Source organism: Nicotiana sylvestris, chromosome 4 (genome assembly GCF_000393655.2).
Source record: "Nicotiana sylvestris chromosome 4, ASM39365v2, whole genome shotgun sequence".
In the NCBI taxonomy this organism is placed as follows: Eukaryota; Viridiplantae; Streptophyta; class Magnoliopsida; order Solanales; family Solanaceae; genus Nicotiana; species Nicotiana sylvestris.
In genome coordinates this window covers 107,199,979-107,218,203 of record NC_091060.1, presented here as the reverse complement: position 1 = coordinate 107,218,203, position 18,225 = coordinate 107,199,979, and the positions used below count along the sequence as shown (strand labels likewise).

The following is an 18,225-nucleotide window of genomic DNA, read 5'->3' as shown; positions in this document are numbered from 1 at the left end:
TGTTTCCAGCATTGTACTGTGGCTGAGGTGGTCTGTATGGCTGCTGAGTTTGTTGACCCCAGTTCTGATTGCCCTGTCTCTGGCCTCCATAGTTTGACACATAGTTCATGTCCTCAGGGTGCTGATGATGATGATCATGTTCAGCATTCCACGGATTACCAATTGGCTGACTAATGCAAGATGTGCACAAGCCCCCATTGGTGGTATCTACAATGTGCACTTGCTGTTTCTGCCCCGATTCCTCCACCTTTTTGGTGAGTATGCTCATCTGTGTCAAAAGGGTCGCCACATTTTCAGCCATGGAATTTGATGGGTCAAAAGGCACTGAGTGTACCACTGGAGTGATAGGTGCATTCCTCGTCGTCCACCCCGAATTTTGAGCCATTTTGTCAAGCAGACTCTGACATTCTCTCCAAGTTTTGCTCAAAAACGCCCCACCAGCTGAGGCATCTACAATGTTCTTCATGCTATCTAACAGTCCCATGTAAAACCGTTGTCCCAACATCTGATCTGGAATACCATGGTGTGGACATATAACCAACATTCCTTTAAACCGGCTCCATGTCTCATGCAGTGTCTCCATTGGTTTCTGCTTAAAGCTCACGATCTCATCAATTTGTTGAGCTGTTTTGTTGGGTGGGTGGAACTTGATGTGAAATTGCTTGACTAGCTCATCACAAGTTTCTATAGAGTTTATGGGGAGTGAGTTTAGCCAGACCTGAGCAGCTCTTGTCACCGAGAATGGAAATAATAACAGTCTGATTGCTTCCGGAGTTACGTTGGGTTGCCTTTGAGTTTTGCAAATCGATAGGAAGTTCTTCAAGTGCTGCTGAGGATCTTCGGCTAGTGTCCCAGAAAATAATCCCTTGTTTTGCAGCAAGTGCAGCATGTTGTTCATGATCTGGAATGATTCAGCTTGTATCGCGGGCACAACAATGGCAGTGGCCAGATTGTCAGCTGTGGGTTGTGCCCAGTCATATAGTGCAGCCTCAGGCGCAGGAAGTGCCCTATCTCTGACGTTTCCGTTGACGTTGTCTACGTCACCCATGTCAATTTCGAGGTTGTGTGTTTGATGAGGTTGTTGAAGTCTTTTGTTGGCACGGTTCAATATCCAGAATGTTTTCTCTGGGTCTGAGAGTCCTTCAAGTACTTCTCCAGTCCTTGTAGAGTTTCTAGGCATACACCTGTGCAACTACGTCAACAACCGTCAAAAATTTTCAATCAAATCTTGGTGTAGAGAAGACTGACTATACTAAGAATTTGTTGTATTTCTATTAATGGTAGTTGATAATTCCGTTAATTCCCCGGCAACGGCGCCAAAATTTGATCACGCCCAACCATGCCTTGTAAAAAAGACAATGCGGACGTTGCAAATATAACCTGAGTATTCCACCCAGGGTCGAATCCACAGAGAATTAACCTATCAATCACAATCTTTAGAACTACTAAACTCTTGAGAACCAACTTCCCCAGACGTTTGAATCACCGTTGATGGTTTCTTTACTAACTAAGATTGCAAGTAAATAACAAGCTGTAAACTAAAATGCTAAGGTTGTAAACAATAATGAGAAAGTGCTAAGGTAATGACTTCCCTATTGATGGAATCCCTTCTGTTTATGCTTCATACAAATTGACCAACACACCTCTATCAATCATGAACACTTTTCTTACCGTAAATCTCTCCCGAGTAATCACAGTAATATACTATTGCACTCTCCCGAGATACACTAGCTAGCTTTAATTAACACAGTTCACTTAAGATTGCACCCAAGGCTTCGTTATCCCTAATCCCGCCTTTAAACCCGCAGTTATAGATCCCTCTTATACTTTGGGAGTGGTGTTGCTCAACAATAACCTAAATATGCACTCTCTCCCGAGTTATGCACACTAAATAGGCACAACTAATTGAGGATCCTGTCAATTAACTACAACAAGAACATAGTTGAACAAATAAAGATTGAAACTAGCAATTTGTATTCACATAAACAAGAAGTTCATCCCCCAATAGATTCCATCAAAACCTTAGACAAAGGATTTAGCTACTCATAACTATGGGTAAACAAACTAAGATAAGATTCATCATAAACTAGCAATAAAAATCAAAGAAAAGAAGAAAGATGTTTTGGGTGATCTCTCACAATTGTTCTTCTTGCCAAAAATACTCTCCAAAACAATACATGCCTCTCTTGGGCGGAGTCTAGTGTTTAAAATAGGGTTTTGGGCTAAAAATTCCTTGTTTTGCACTTTTGTCCCTGAACTTCCTCGCGCCTGCCGCGGTTCTGCCGCGGTCGCGGTGGAACCGCGGCCAAACAGCTCCTCTGAATCTCCTTCTGTCCGTGAGCAATCTTCACCGCGGTTCTACCGCGGTCGCGGTGGAACCGCGGCAGAATTATTTCTCTGATTCTTCAGCCTGTTTTTGCGTGGTTCACTTAGGATATTTCACGGATGGCCTCTCTTTCTTCAATTTTTGACTCCAAAAGTACTCCCTAGCCTTCCCTAGTCATATATAACCTGCAAGTCATGAAAAGCACTAATAAGAGCATTTTGTTATCACTTTTATTATCAACACTATGCAAGAAGGCGGTTATTTAGGGCCTGAATATAGTTAAATTCACCTATTATCATTTAGCAAATATATGTTTTTATAAATAATATTACATTTGACATTAAAGATAGATATTACAACAATAACATACCCAGTATTATCCCACACATTAAAGGTAGATATTGTTTCTTGAAATATATTAATTGCTAATCATATATTTGTAACTAATATTGTAAAAATAATTGATATATATATTTTTTAAATTAATAATATTTTACTTAATCAATTATAAAAACTAAAAGTACATATTTTGTAAGAACATCATGGAATGTATGCTTGATAAAATAATTAATATTCATAAAATTAATGTCATACATTACTCAAATATTTTACGAAAAAATAATCTATCAATTCTTATTTAAAAATGAGTGGCATGCAATCTGAATTAATAAATGAATACTACTAAAGCAAATAAAATGGAAGCGAAAATATAACATAAATTTAAAAATCCAAAATAATTAACATAATACTCTTATGTAAAATTATAACATAACATAAACTAAGTTTTAACATAATTTAAGCAAATATAATTCAAAAGGAAAAGAAAACATAAATTTATAACCTCATTCAACAATGAGATTTTACTTTAATGACACCACTCATTATATGCTAAGTTTATTAATGTTTTATTATTTCTAATATTAGGTAGAGTAGTTCCAAAACTAGAATAATACTAACATAATTATGCTAAATGAATAAAATAGTAAAAATAATTTGAAACAACTACATGGAATCACAAAAAATAGAAGTTAGAAAATGAGACTATTATTTAAATATTAAAAAGTAATTTATCATTTTGCATATAACCTCATCCAATAATGACATCACTCATTATAAGTCAAGTTTGTGTATGACTTTTTCTTTCTAAGATTACAAGGTATAATTTTCAGAAAAAATAGAATAATAACATAGCTAAATGTAATAAAAAAATAATTAAGAAAGAAATAAAATATGAGAAATTATGTAGAAACACATGAAGTAAAGGTTGGGAAGTGAGAAATAAGAAAATAAAAAATAAATAATGTAAAAAAAGGTATTTGAAAAAAAAAAGAAATTAAAAAGCAAAAAAAAAGTTAATTAAAAGAAATTAAAAGGCAAAAAAAAAGAAGAATGTAATTTTGAATCTCTTTTCTTTTCCTTTTAATTACTTTTTTTTCTGATACTTTATTTTATTTTTATTAGTATTTGTGATATATTATCTAATTTTTGGATTTTAATACAATAACTTTCTTTTATTTTTATTCTTTGAATTACTAGAAACTAGAATATAATTTTTGTAACTTAAGTATGTTCTATCATAGTCATGTTAATTATAGGTATAATGTATCTATACGTTTTTCACTTTTCAAGTAAAAGAAAAATTTCTTTTGTTTGATTCATGTACATGTTAGCATGGACGGATCTACGTATCAATTTATGGTGCTCAAGCACCCATTAACCCCAACGTGAGCTATGATAGTCACATAGAATATTAGTAAGCAAACATATAAACGTTGATAGTCAGATCCCTAGGTGCTTTAGATCAATGGCGAAAATTAAGCCTTGCGTCTAGGGGTGCCTGAGTTCGATTCTTAAGTCAAGCAGTTTTTTTATTTTAAATTTAGCTGCTTTTATGTTAGAAAACCAGCCACGCCGAATTCCACTACTTTCCCACAAAGCATCAATTTTCCCATCTTTCTCTAATTCCAAATCTAACCTTATTCTTTCCATTGCTGACATTTCCTTTTTGTTCTTTTTTTTTTAACGTTTTTTTTTTCTTTGTTTGTCTCATTGTGGCACATAAAAGGGAAAAAGTAAGACTAAGATTTGATTAAAGCTAGAGAATCTTAATATTTTTTGTCTCTTAACAATTTTTGTGGCTCAAAGGGAAAAAAAATTCGGGTACTTTAAAAGTGAAAATAAATAAGCGAAGCTTTCGCAATTGTAAGCAATGGTGCTATTATTCATCATTTTCAACGTATGAAAAAACGTCAAGCACAATTATACCTTGTGGCTAAATTTTTTTAATAATGATAATATTATTAGTAGTTCATTATAACTTGCATGTAGAAGTCTTTTTTGACAATGGTAATACTAGTCGTAATTTTTTTTATTAATGTTTTTTATTGTCGCATTTAAATAATTATGTACTTATACTATTCGATTGGTAACAAATTTATATTAAATTGAGCACCCACGACCTTCAAATCCTGGATTCGCCACTGTATGTTAGCATATAACATTTAAAATTAAATACTTATGGGGCTTACGTCCTGCCTCAAAGCTTTCGTCTCGCCCTGTGTTAGATAAAATGTCTCATCTCTCACCCATACCTTTTAAAATACTGATTTTAATTAAGAGCATAGTTAGTTGAAAATGGATTGTAAAAATTTAAAGAAAATTAAAACAAAAAAGCTAAAAATCAAAAAAATAACAAGATATGAGTTGATTTACTTTTTTTATTTTATTTTAAAAAGCCGACTTCAGTCGGACCTTGCACACGAGCACTTATCAAAGGTTGTGGTGAAATAATACGTATTTTTCGTCCTTACTAAGAGGTTTCGAGTTTGATCTCTAGATATCGTGATATTTTTATTAGTGAGTACTTCTCGGCAGGGGCGGAACTAAAAGGCAACTTACGGGTTCGTAAAACATGCTAGGTTCGTCCTAAATTATGTATTTGTGTTACAAAATTCTCTAAAAGTATATATAAATTTTAAATTTAGAACCTAGTTATTAGCATTTAAATAGAATTCACAACTCATAATGTTCAAATATTGGATTTGTATTGTTGTTGTAGAATTCAAAACCCATACTGGATCAGCCTATGCTTCTTAGGATGAATGCGGATTAATTGGTTTCCAAAATGGATACGGGTTGAGACTCAGAAAAAAAATCACATCACAACGTCTGGACAAAGTTTTACATTTGAATTTCCAAAAGTGGAGTGGTGCTTAAATTCTATTTCCTAAACCTGAGGGACACAGTTGCTATTTTTTACTCAAAGCCTGAGAATCCTAATAAACCATGCCGCTACCTTACAGCTTACCGCCAGATAAACCCCACAAACACCAACTAAAACCTCCTTCCTGATGGCCCAACGATGAATCCCCCACGCAGCCACCGGAAACCCGTATCAGAAAGTCAACATTACATTTTCTCCAAGCCATGAAACTCTTACATTCTCCACTCTTTCGTTCAATCTCTTCCAAATCATTCAGTTCCTCTCGGGAAATGTCCGTGTCAAACAAGGTCCTCAACATAATCGAAAGAGTAAACCCAATGGAGCCAGCACTCGACAAATTAGTTCATTTCCTATGTCCCAACACTATATCGTCAATTCTCGAAGAACAGCGGCAAAATCAAAATCCTCAATTGGGCTTTCGATTTTTCATCTGGACCGCAAAAAGAAAGCGATTTCGCAGCTGGGTTTTGCAGAATTTAATCGTGGACATGCTTGTAAAAGAAGGTGGATTCGATTTATACTGGAATGTTCTAGATGAACTTAAGGTTAATGGGGTATCTATAAGTTCTGACGCTTTTGGGGCGTTGATTTGGGGTTATTGGAAGGTAAATAAAGCAGAAAAAGCTGTTGAGGCTTTTGGTAAAATGAAGGATTATGAATGTAAGCCTGATTTATTTACTTACAATATGATTCTTCATATTATGGTTCGAAAAGATGCGATCTTGTTAGCTTTGGCTGTGTATAATGTGATGTTGAAGTTGAACTCGAGGCCCAATAGTTCCACTTTTAGTATTTTGATTGATGGGTTGTGTAAGAGTAGGAAAACTCATGATGCTCTTAAACTGTTTGATGAAATGAGTGAGAGGGGTGTGTTGCCTAGTAAGATTACATATACAGTTATTTTGTCCGGGTTGTGTCAAGCTAAGAGAGCGGATGATGCTTATAGGCTGCTTAATGTGATGAAGAGTAGAGGATGTAGGCCGGATTTCGTTACATACAATGCTTTGCTTAATGGATTTTGTAAACTAGGCAGAATTAATGAAGCACAAGCACTTCTTAAGTCTTTCGAGAATGAAGGTTATCTAGTGGATCTAAAAGGGTATACATGTTTGGTTGATGGTTTCGTTAGAATTAAAAGAATTGATGAAGCACAATCCGTCTTTAAAAAATTGTTTGAGAATAATGTGGTTCCGGATGTTGTATTGTACACGACTATGATTCGGGGTTTATCTGGAGCCGGTAGGGTGAAAGAGGCATTGAGTTTGTTGAGAGATATGACAGGGAGAGGTGTGCTACCGGATACTCAGTGTTATAATACTCTAATCAAGGGATTTTGTGATATGGGTTTATTAGATCAAGCTCGGTCGCTTCGGCTAGAAATATCGGAAAATGATTGCTTTCCAGACACCTTTACTTACTCTATTCTTATTTGTGGTATGTGCAGAAACGGCCTCGTGGAGGAGGCTAGGCTAATCTTCAATGAGATGGAGAAGCTAGGATGTTTTCCTTCCGTTGTAACTTTCAATACTCTCATTGATGGACTTTGTAAGGCTGGTGAGCTTAAGGAGGCTCACCTAATGTTTTACAAAATGGAGATAGGTAAAAACCCTTCATTGTTTCTTCGTCTCTCTCAAGGTGCTGATCGAGTCCTTGACAGTGCAAGCCTGCAAAAAATGGTAGAGAAATTGTGCGAATCAGGTAAGATTCTTAAAGCTTACAAGCTTCTTATGCAGTTGGCTGATTGTGGAGTCGTTCCAAATATAATTACGTATAATATTTTGATCAATGGATTATGCAAATCGGGAAAAATTAGTGGTGCTTTTAATCTTTTTGAAGAGCTTCAACTCAAGGGGCATTTCCCCGATACAATTACTTATGGGACACTTATTGACGGTCTCCAAAGGGCTGACAGGGAAGAGGAAGCTTTTAAACTCCTTGATCAAATGAGCAAGAATGGGTGCATGCCAAGTGCAGAGGTTTACCAGTCGCTTATGACTTGGTCCTGTAGAAGGGGAAAGATCTCTATCGCGTTTAGCCTTTGGTTGAAGTATTTGAAAACCCAAGCTGTTCGAGAGAGTGAGATGATAGGGTTAATTGAGAAACATATAGAGAAAGGTGATCTGGAAAAAGCAGTTCGAGGATTACTTGAGATGGACCTAAAACTGGAAGACTTTAATTCATCACCTTATAACATTTGGTTGATCGGGTTGTGTCAGGCACGCAAGCCAGGTGATGCTTTGAAGATATTTTCTTTACTTAAGGAATTTGGTGTCTCGATTTCAGCCCCAAGTTGTGTAATGTTGATTCATAGTCTTTGTGAGGAAGGAAACTTGGATCAGGCAGTCGAAGTTTTCCTATATACTGTGGAGAGAGGTGTTCGCTTGATGCCACGAATTTGCAACAGATTGCTTCAGACCCTTCTCCGTTCTCAAGATAAAGCACAGCATGCTGTTGATCTTTTGGAAAGAATGAGGTCTACAGGCTACAACTTAAATGACTATCTTCATAGTGGTACGAGATCTCTTTTCCAGCGATGGAACAGGAGGGGAACAGAGAGTCTATCACCTGGATAAGGTTGCTTGACAGTTTCATGGTGCAGTGATTTTCGCTTTCCTTCCAGAACTTTCTGAGCCTGATTTGCATGGCCGTGTTGAAGTTGTAAAGTTTGCAGGTGCCTCCACCTTTTACCTTCACTAACCCTGTTTCAGACCTTGTAACTTGGACTAGAGAATTAGCATAGAGATTTTGCTGAAGCTGCTCTAACCAGCATTTTTGGGAGGAGGAACTGGACAGATTCATGGTAATTTTGCATGATACATAACATTCTTTTGTAATTTCTGATAATTTTGTTCATGTAGTAAAGATAATATATATATGTGTAATCTCAATAAATATTTGATAATTTTGCTCATTTAGAAAAAAATACCTGTGTAATCTCTAAAAAATTTTAAGAGAGCTATTATTGTTCCTTACAAAAAGTTTGCTTTCAAACTTTGTTGACATAATAACGCAATATGACGGGAAACAGAAAAGGCTTGATTATTTTGTTTCTTCCATATTTTCCTTGTTTATCTTTTCCTAGTTTTTTCCAGCTCCATTTTCTGACAAGAATGGTGGAGTGTTATTTTATTTTTTGGAGGCGAGGGGTTGTGGTTAGAATGACACACAATTTTTGCCCATGTCTAGTTATTGTTACACTTGGATTTATTTTCACTTCTTGTTATGTCTTTTGGTATGGCATTATGACAAGAGTTCCCTATTATCCGAAACCTCTTACTGCACTAAGCATAAGTGGCATGAATCAGTAGTTCTGAAGCTGCAGCTTTTCTCCTCTAGCTTTTGACCATCTTACGCATTCTAATCTGAAACAACTGTTCCTGTTTTAAGTAACAACACCATATTGGTGTGTTCCACGTACAAATGATTGCAGAAAGTTTCTTAGTACCTCTCGAGCACCGAGTACTTCTCTATAGTCAACTTCATATGTGCTGGTGCTACTTTGGTATATATTAATTTGTTTTCTCATGATTTCCTCTTGTAAGGTGTTCCTCAGTCACTTCTTTAATTGGTTTATCCTATCCATTTGATCTAGATTTGTTTCCTTTTTTCTCTTATATTTCCCAGTATTTTAGCTCGTATATTTTCAGTATGAACCACCTTATTTTTGAATAATGGCTACAATTTGATATACTACAAAAAAAAAATACTATTGGACTTACTAAAGTTCCAAACTATGAAAATTTTTGGTGTGGTGGAGGTTGTATATCATGTTGCTCTCTTGTTTTAGACTGCAGAGTTGGCAATTCCATTCCTTCCCTACACTTGGAGGAGACATGCTCTTGAGTCTAAAGGTTTCAAGTTGAGCAGGACGAAGACGGAATACCTCGAGTGCAAATTTGGAGTTGAGCCGACGGAAGCGGGAGTTGAAGTGAGGCTTGACTCTCAAGTCATTCCCAAGAGGGGTAGTTTCAAGTACCTTGGATCGGTTATTCAGGGGATCGGGGAGATTGACGAGGATGTCACACACCGTATAGGGGTGGGGTGGATGAAGTGGAGGTTAGCGTCGGGAGTCTTGTGTGACAAGAAAGTGCCACCGTTACTAAAAGGTAAGTTTTATAGAGCAGTGGTTAGGCCTGCCATGTTATATGGAACTGAATGTTGGCCGGTAAAGAACTCACACATCCAGAAGATGAAAGTAGCAGAGATGAGGATGTTGAGGTGGATGTGCGGGCATACAAGGATGGATAAGATTAGGAATGAAGATATTCGAGAGAAGGTGGGCGTGGCCCCCATGGAGGACAAGATGCGGGAAGTAAGACTCAGATGGTTCGGGCACATTCAGAGGAGGAGCACTGATGCACCGGTGAGGAGGTGTGAGCGACTGGCTGTAGTGGGCACGCGGAGAGGTAGAGGGCGACCTAAGAAGTATTGGGGAGAGGTGATCAGACAGGACATGGCGCGACTTAGGATTACTGAGGACATGGCCCTTGACAGGGAATTATGGAGGTCGAGCATTAAGGTTGTAGGTTAGGGGAAAGTTGTGAATATTTCTACAGCACAATAGAGTGAGACTAGCCAGTTAGGAGTTAGACTAAGAATGTCATTGGTCGTCTATTGATGCAGGGCTTTACCTGCTAGTTTTACTATACCAGCCATCTATTTCGTATTTCGTATTCTGTATTTCATATCTCTTATATTGCTGTTATTTTATTATGCATTTTTATGGTACTAATATATCGGCTCCTGTTGCTTTTTTTTTGAGCCGAGGGTCTCCTGGAAACAGCCTCTTTCCCCTTCGGAGTAGGAGTAAGGTCTGCGTACATATTACCCTCCCCAGACCCCACTTGTGGGATTATACTGGGTCGTTTTTGTTGTTGTTGTTGTTGTTGTTGTAGGCTTCAATTCTTTTCCTGAATTTCCATGCCTGCCCTTCTTTAGGCTTTCAGGTAATTGGCTAATTCTTTTCCTGTAGCAATGGGTAAATCAGAATTAAACTGTACTTGCTTCTGTTATCCTTCCTGGGAGATATAGCTCATCAGAATGTAGCATATTGTAGTCTTGGAATTCAAACACAAGTGCTTATACTATAATGCTAAATCATGTACTTGTATATCGGATGAGTGGTCTCATTGTTAATGACGCATAGTCATATTTCTTGATAAATGTTATGAACAAGGTTTCATTTTTTTAAGTAAGATTTTTTTTTGTGGATCATTTTTAGGGTCCCATCTTTTTTATGCCCTGTATCCTTTCAGGAGGAGGCTGTGGTCCATCAGGGCTTTAACTAGACCGCAAATGAGATGTTTGATATAGCTGATACCCTTTAGGTGGACAATGGTTTTCTCATTTCTTAGCATTTCAAGTGGTTTTTGTTCTGATGCAAGAGGCACAACCCTCTTACCCAGCTGGATATGAAATCATTGCTTTGTGTTAAATTATTTTGCTGGTGACTCGGTTATGTGGATGATCTTAAGATTGACTTTCTTCATCTTTAGATTTATTTTGACCGTGATAAGATTATTTACACTTTGCTTCTTGCATCTTATTCCTGTGTAGTTGTATCATCATTCTACTTAGCATGCTTAGTATGTAGCCAGTTTGAACACCTCTAACCTCATGCTGTCATTTCTGCTGCTAAATGCCGTTTCAGCGAAAGCATTTGAATTGTTGTGGCTGTATAAATTAATCTGCCACTCTTCCATTTTCAGCAGAAAGTGGCATTTGCGGCATGTATACGTACTGTCAATCTTTTGATGAATCTTGTGAAGGTGCAAGATTGTGGAGTTGGTGATGGTGCTTACTAAAGGAGCTAGCATGGATCTTCTACCGAGCCTCTTTGCCACTGGCAGGGTGTTTTGGAGCTAGGCGGTGCTTATTGGCCGTAGATGATGTACTTTCAGTCACAAGCTTTATTGCACATTAATAATGAGTTAATGCTTTTGGTCGTGGCATTGGTCAGTTTGAAGTATATCACACTCCCCATTCTGTTTTGTTAGTTGTTGCTCGATATTTTTCCTTCTTTTTTCCTGTGGTTCCTGAATGCCTTATGTTTATGTTGTTTTAGCAAAAGACTCCTCGCCAGTGCTGTCAAAGGATCGCATTTAATCCCTGAAGCTAGGTGCAAAACAAGTTGATGAATTCTTGCTTAGGTAGCGCTTCAGTGCAGGCACCAAGGCACTAAGGTGTATACCTCCTTGCCATGGGCTTTGTCTTGAATATTGCGGGCACTGAACAATAACTATTTTACTTAATTGCAAGTTTTTCAATTCCTTCGTCCATACGTTGTTTGTGTTAATAGTTATTATTCTTGAATTACATATATATATTATATTGTTCCTTCATTTACGCCTTTCTTCATTACAGCCCATATTTATTTGCGCTGTGTCTAAAGCCCCCACAGAGCAAGGCTGTTTTTCTCACTTTCCGCTGCTCCTGGTTCTCACTCTTCACAGTATGTGCAGCTGATGGATTTATTAATCGCTCGAAGTCTCCCACTGATGCTAAATCACTTAGCAATTGATCTGCCACTTCAGAACCTTGTTGATTATTGCAGCAGAGGTGGATTTGCCGCTTTGCTTTCATTGTTCCTTCAAACAATTCATTAAACAATAAACAAAAGCACACCATTTCATACCGCTATATGCATTTGAACTATGTGTTGATTTTTGCAGGCAATTTATACGAGGAAACGTGAAAATAAACACAAGCCTTTCTTTTGCTAAGTGAGATTATGCTCACTTGTGGTGATTAACGTAAAGAGTTTACTTGAGCTTCAGTATTGGAAAAAAAGGAGGGGAGATTACCGTTTATGTCTGAATACCACGTATTCTTACCCAAATTATGGTGTAAGAGCATACATGGAACAAAAGTTGTCTTTATATAAATGCTGGCCAAATGTCTGGTTTTTAGTGTTGATGCTTTGCCAGAATTAGCAATTTTTTTCCATCTCAAGTGAGGTAAAGACATGCGCTTTAGAGAAATGTGCGATTCAAAGAATGACTAGCAAAAGTGATGAAAACAAAAGGTGCTCGATTCTCGATCAAGATCAAGATCTGCACTATTACTATTGTAGATTGGTTGCTAGAATTAGTAATCTTACTTGCAATTTGAATATCATATCATAGTACTTAAACTGAGTCTTAAAGAGGAGTATGATCATCTCCATCTTCATTCAAGTCGGGCGGCGGCCTTGTGGGAATTATGGACCTGCTTATCTTTTCCTCCTGTGGTGGAGGCAATAAGTTTTTTTGCTCATATGTATCGGCCTGAACGTGGAAGATGCACAAGAGGATGCTAACAATTGGTAGCCAGCTATCTTCAGGAGATAAAGAGAGATTGGATCTTACATATGGAGCCAAATACACAAGAGCAAAAATAGCATAACGCAGTTTCCCAGTATCCAACCACGCGAAAACCCAACTCAACCAATTAAAATACGGAATTAAGCTGATAATTGCCATCACAGTAAACCTCGCATCACCAGAATCAATCACGGACTCACCGTCATCGTGATCCGGCTCCGAGTAAGTAGTCGGACTCGGGAAAACCAACGAGCTGAGAACGCAGACACCGATAGCCACGGCAATAGTAGCGTCGTTATTTGCAAACTCTGCCCTGCACCTGCAATTAGTTCCATTTCTCAGATTTAGCTTTTTGCGGAGGCGAGGTTGGAGAGTTGGTAAAAGTGAGGATTGTAAGGATTTTGGAGGAGTCAGAGGAATCATCGCCGGAGACGGCGAGGCCAGCATTTAACGCAGTGTTTGGTGATAATAAAAGTAAGAAATCATTACTCCTACTCTTTTTCTTTTTGCCCAACAATATCCATCTGATATACGATGTTGTGTGTGGTGGGGAGATCAGTTGACAAATTGTGTTGATTTGACATGAGAAAATGTAAAATAAAAAATACTAGAAGTTATTTAAGTAACATTTATTGAAGTAAATTTTGCTCCAAAAATATCCAACTTGTTCTTTTCAAAGAACGAAGACTCTATGTTTCTTTATATGGCTGTTCCAATAGTTGCGTCTTCTTTTGGTTGTAAACTTGCAGGAATAATTATTGTTGTTGTATTTACTTTTTGTTTTGTAAATATAGAAAAGCTCGAAGGTACAATACGGTATGTACATGATATACAGTTTTACTATTCCTTCCGTTCCTATTTAATTATAAAGTTTTGCACAACCTTTAAGAAAAAAATACTTAGTTATTGAATTTGATTAATCTAAACCTTATTAATTCTTTAATTTAATCTATTTAGGTGCATATTAATTCTAGAACAATTAATGCTAAGGACAAAATTAGTAAAAAAATAATTAATTCTTTCTTGATCTTTTAAATTGACAAGTACTACTCCGTTCGCTTTTACTTGACACGTTTTGATTTTTCACGTGTCTTAAGAAATAATAAATGAAGTGCATAATTTACTATGATACTCATATTAATTAATGCATATTTTATTGGATTTGAAAAAATAATTTGAAATGAGTAATAAATACTGTGGGTATAACAGGAATTTTTTTTGTATTCTCTTGATATGCGTAAAATGACAAGTAAAAATAAAAATTTATTTTTAGTATATATGCTAAGTAAAAGTGAACGGTATTTGAGAATAACTATTTTTAGTATACATGAAAACTAAATGAGAACAGAGACGCTCGCATTTTCGAGGAACTTTTTTTTTTTGACTATTTACCTTCATCAAAGCCAAAAACAAAGGCGAAAGCTCCAAAACTAAACCTAAGTAGTTGAGATTTCCTCCAGATGAAGTCCATCTTTAATTATCACAAACAAATTCGCAAGTGGACTGAAGTTCTAAATTGTATCAACAATAATAAATAATTATAGAGACTTACCTTATCTTTCTTCTACCTCTCAACCCACCTCGCCTTCCATGGATTTCGATTTGAATTTGGTTTGACATCCGATTGGGTTTCTGAATCAGTAAATTTAGATTCTTTCGTTGCTAAATAAGGAATAAAATTATGTTTTATTTGCTTCCCATAGTTAAGAAGTCAAATGCCAAATATCCCTTTGTCGGGGGAAAAAAGAAAGAGGGGGAGAGGTTTGGTTCTTAGACAAGCTCAGGATAAACCGGGATTAGGGAAGACTAGCTAGATTAATAACATTACATTTATAAGAAATTTTTAAGGGCTAGCATTATCTAGCTAGATAATTGAGAATTCTGTGGTAGTTTACAAGTGTAGCTAATAATTTTGATCCGTTTTCAAGAGATTGATGCCTTGAAATGGGATTAGCGAATTGAATATCCCTTGTGGATTTCCTCCTTTTAGTCCCAGTTTGAGTTATACTCTATGTTAGGGTTAGCAAATGGGTGGGTTGAGTCGGATATGAGCGGGTTGAAAATGGGTAATTCAAAAAATTAATAAATTATCAGACTCGGCCCGTATTTGAGACGGATAAAAAATGGGTTATCCGGCGAATAATATGGATATCCATATTATCCATGGCTTCTTCCTAGTCTTCCAAACTTGAGGAACCCCAATTTGAGGCTTTACAAATGTAAAAGTTAAACACATTAGTTATCTATTTAATTAACCATTTTTTAAGTGGATAATATGGTTCTTATCTATATTCGACCCATTTTTAAAAACTTTATTATCCAAACCATTATGAATAATATATCATTATGAATAATATGAGTGGATAACTATTTTATTTTAACCATTTTGACACATTTGCCCTGTGCTAGTATCGTAGTTACTTAGACTAGCTAACTGCATGTTAGAAAACCTTTTTTTGGGGGGTTGTGTGGGGGCAAGAAATGTTAGAAAGCCTTAATTAAAAGCAATTTGCTTCCTTCTATTTTTAGTTAATTAATTGCAACTTTTGAACTATGGAATAGAGGTAAATTCAACAGATATGGAGAATATAAAACACGGAATAATAATAGAAATAAGACGGAAATTAACACTTGTGTGGCCATACAAGAAATTCAAAAATGAATGGGCTAAAAGTAATAACATGAGTAAGTTTTCTATCTTGACTATGCTAATGTTAGATCTAAATTATCCTTTGAAGATTGACTCCAGTGTGATGAAACTCCAGAAAGTCGCTGGTCCATTGTACCACTGGCTGACGTAGAGGCAACAGAATCAATTCCACTGGCATAAAAAGCAGGATAATCATACATATGATGAACCCAAGTAATAGGCAATACATTGTAATAATTGGGAATGGATTGACTAGTTGCAATTGGAGTCACCACTTGAGAGTTTGCAGTTTCTTGATCTTGATTTTCCAACGGAACAATTTTTATATCATGCTCAGAAACAATAGTCTCTTCTGAGATTTCTTCAAGATTCATACTCTCCTGTGTTTTTTGAAGATGAACGTCGAAAACACTTGGCTTCTTACGACTTTTTCTGTCATTGGAAGCATATTCCAATCTCATAAAATACTTTTGAGCATGACTAGCAATTTGTGTTGGTGTTCTACTTGGCAATAAATCTTTACTAATCTTTGCCCACTTACCTTTCCCATGAATCTCCAATCCTTTCAAGAATAATCTCTGTTCATCCTCTGTCCACGCAATTCCTTTCTTTATTTTTCTTCCATTGTCTTTTTTACAAATAGCACTACTACTAGTACTGATCTTCACACCGAACAATTTGATGGTCTTGCTTTTCTCACTGCACGTTCTGTAGTTATGCCCATTGCGACCACACAACGTGCACTTCCTGCCCATTGCTAGCTAATTTTCTCTTAATTAGCCACACTACTCAAAATCATGAACAAGAACACAGCACTTGAGAAGAGGTTTGTTCGCTATATATATAAAGAGAAAGATATGATGAGTATATATATATATATAGTAAACATCGAGTAAGCTTTCCTTTTTTATGCAATGTAAAACTTTATTACAACCGAGTGAAAAAGACATGGAAAGTGGTCTTTCATCTCCTTTCTAGCGAGGGACTAAGGAAAGTATTCCGATTTATTTATGGGAATGAGGTCGAGGATCATGATTAATATTAGGGGTATACATGGATCGGGTTGGTTCGGTTTTAAACCTAACCAAATTAACTATATCGGTTTAGATGGGTTCGGTCTAATCGGGTTTTTTGGATTTTTTGTTACTTAAATATTATTTCATCTTACTTTGTTAAATTTTTTATAAGTAATTATATGTTTAGTAAAAATATAATAAATTGACAAATATTATCTATTGAAATATTCTTACGGGAGAATTTTCTTAGTAATACATAATAGTTATTTTTTAGTCGTCTGACAATAATTTTTCGTTGATGTACACTTTCAAGGTTAACCGAATTTAGTAATTAAACATAAACATCAATATGATACCTAAATAATAATAATAATCACTTCAGATTCGGAAAAAAACATAAGAATTTAATAGATCTTAACATATGATATGAATATGGAAGAACAAAGAGATTGACGCATTTCAGTAATACTTGATAAGAAAATGATCATACAATCCATTATTAAGGTTAATAAATATGGAGCATTATATACTATTAAATATTACATCTCGCGAACCCAAATACTTTTAGACATTTTTTAAAGAAAACTCTATATAAAATTTTTATATTTATATATCGGTTTGGTTCGAGTTTTTTACTCAATACCAAACCAAATCAACCCAAACCTAATCGGATTTTTTAATCGATTTGATTTGACTTTTTGGTTTGGTGCATTTTCTGGTTGTGTTTGTACACCCCTAATTAATATTACCAAGATCTTACCTTTTCTTTTGTCTTTTCTGAATCTGTTTTCAAATCCTAACGAGTAACGCCATGTGTGATGATAAATCAAATAAAACGGTGAAAGTTATTCGATATAATATCAAAACCCACTAGCTCCGGAAAATTGATCAATAGATATTTCCCATCATTAGTACAGTTGATATTTATAATAGTTGACCGACCAAAGTCACACTGAGTTTATGTTATATGCTGTAAAAAATATTTATAAATCAAGTCACCTAATTTTAGGTAAATTTCTTGATAAATGTAGTCTGATAAAAACTAAAAACCAATATAAAGTTACGGGTTATAATTCACCGGTAGCGTAAAAGAAATTACACTATATGAAGATTTAATGTTTTGTTACATCCGCTATAGTTGATAGAATACTAAATAGTCACAAAATGGAAAGTAGACTAGTCATATTACAGATAAATATAGCTAGGTTTATATTATTATATAGAAAATAGGACGAAAACTAAAGATAATAAATTATTAGTTATAATTCTAAGAAAATTATTAGTTATAATTCTAAGATAATCTAGTGAGTCAAATAATCAACTAACTTGCAATAAAAAAATTAATTATGTTCCAGTAGTGTATACGGTTAAAATCTGGTCTATCCGTTTTTACTATTTGATCGAGACTAGGGAATTGCATCGAAGGTCGGCTTCGCAACGGATCAGACCGAGGTACGAGGATAAGGCACCGAGTTCGAGGACCGAGGTACCTATCGAAGATTGAGGCCAGTAGCGATCGAGACCAAATGAAACACACATCGAGCAAAGCACAATAACAGAAAGGCGAGATATTCGAGACTGGCTGAAGATCATGGCGTAAATCTCGGAACAGATCAAATCAAGGATGGTTATTTAGTTAATCATGGGATTTACTTCTGTATTTAGAATTGTACCATAAATAGGATTCTTCTACTATATAAAGAGGGGCC

At 35.9% G+C, this 18,225-nt stretch overlaps 2 protein-coding genes and 1 long non-coding RNA gene across 7 annotated transcripts; 1 reads left to right on the top strand and 2 right to left on the bottom strand.

Annotated features, from left to right (window-relative positions):
- The first annotated feature begins 5,556 nt into the window (after positions 1-5,556).
- On the top strand, positions 5,557-13,664 carry LOC104217732 (pentatricopeptide repeat-containing protein At1g79540). 5 transcript variants are annotated; one of them, XM_070172161.1, is made up of 5 exons: positions 5,557-8,349; positions 11,261-11,514; positions 11,614-11,731; positions 11,913-12,107; positions 12,221-13,664. In XM_070172161.1, exon 1 carries the CDS (start codon positions 5,753-5,755, stop codon positions 8,120-8,122), a length of 2,370 nt encoding a protein of 789 aa, XP_070028262.1. In that variant the 5' UTR covers positions 5,557-5,752; the 3' UTR covers positions 8,123-8,349; positions 11,261-11,514; positions 11,614-11,731; positions 11,913-12,107; positions 12,221-13,664. The 5 variants fall into 5 exon arrangements, with proteins under 5 accessions (XP_070028262.1, XP_070028261.1, XP_009766344.1 ...); XM_070172160.1 differs by having other exon boundaries at positions 11,258-11,503; XM_009768042.2 differs by having other exon boundaries at positions 11,258-11,514; positions 12,011-12,107.
- LOC104217733 (uncharacterized) lies at positions 11,820-12,735 on the bottom strand. The gene is made up of 2 exons (XR_011406887.1): positions 12,649-12,735; positions 11,820-12,136 (listed from the first exon to the last, which is right to left on the bottom strand). It is a non-coding gene; the product is annotated as an uncharacterized lncRNA (long non-coding RNA).
- Positions 13,665-15,553: 1,889 nt separating the features above from the next.
- On the bottom strand, positions 15,554-16,255 carry LOC104217735 (probable transcription factor At5g61620). Its single transcript, XM_009768046.1, has one exon. It carries the CDS (start codon positions 16,253-16,255, stop codon positions 15,554-15,556), a length of 702 nt encoding a protein of 233 aa, XP_009766348.1.
- Positions 16,256-18,225: the final 1,970 nt, after the last annotated feature.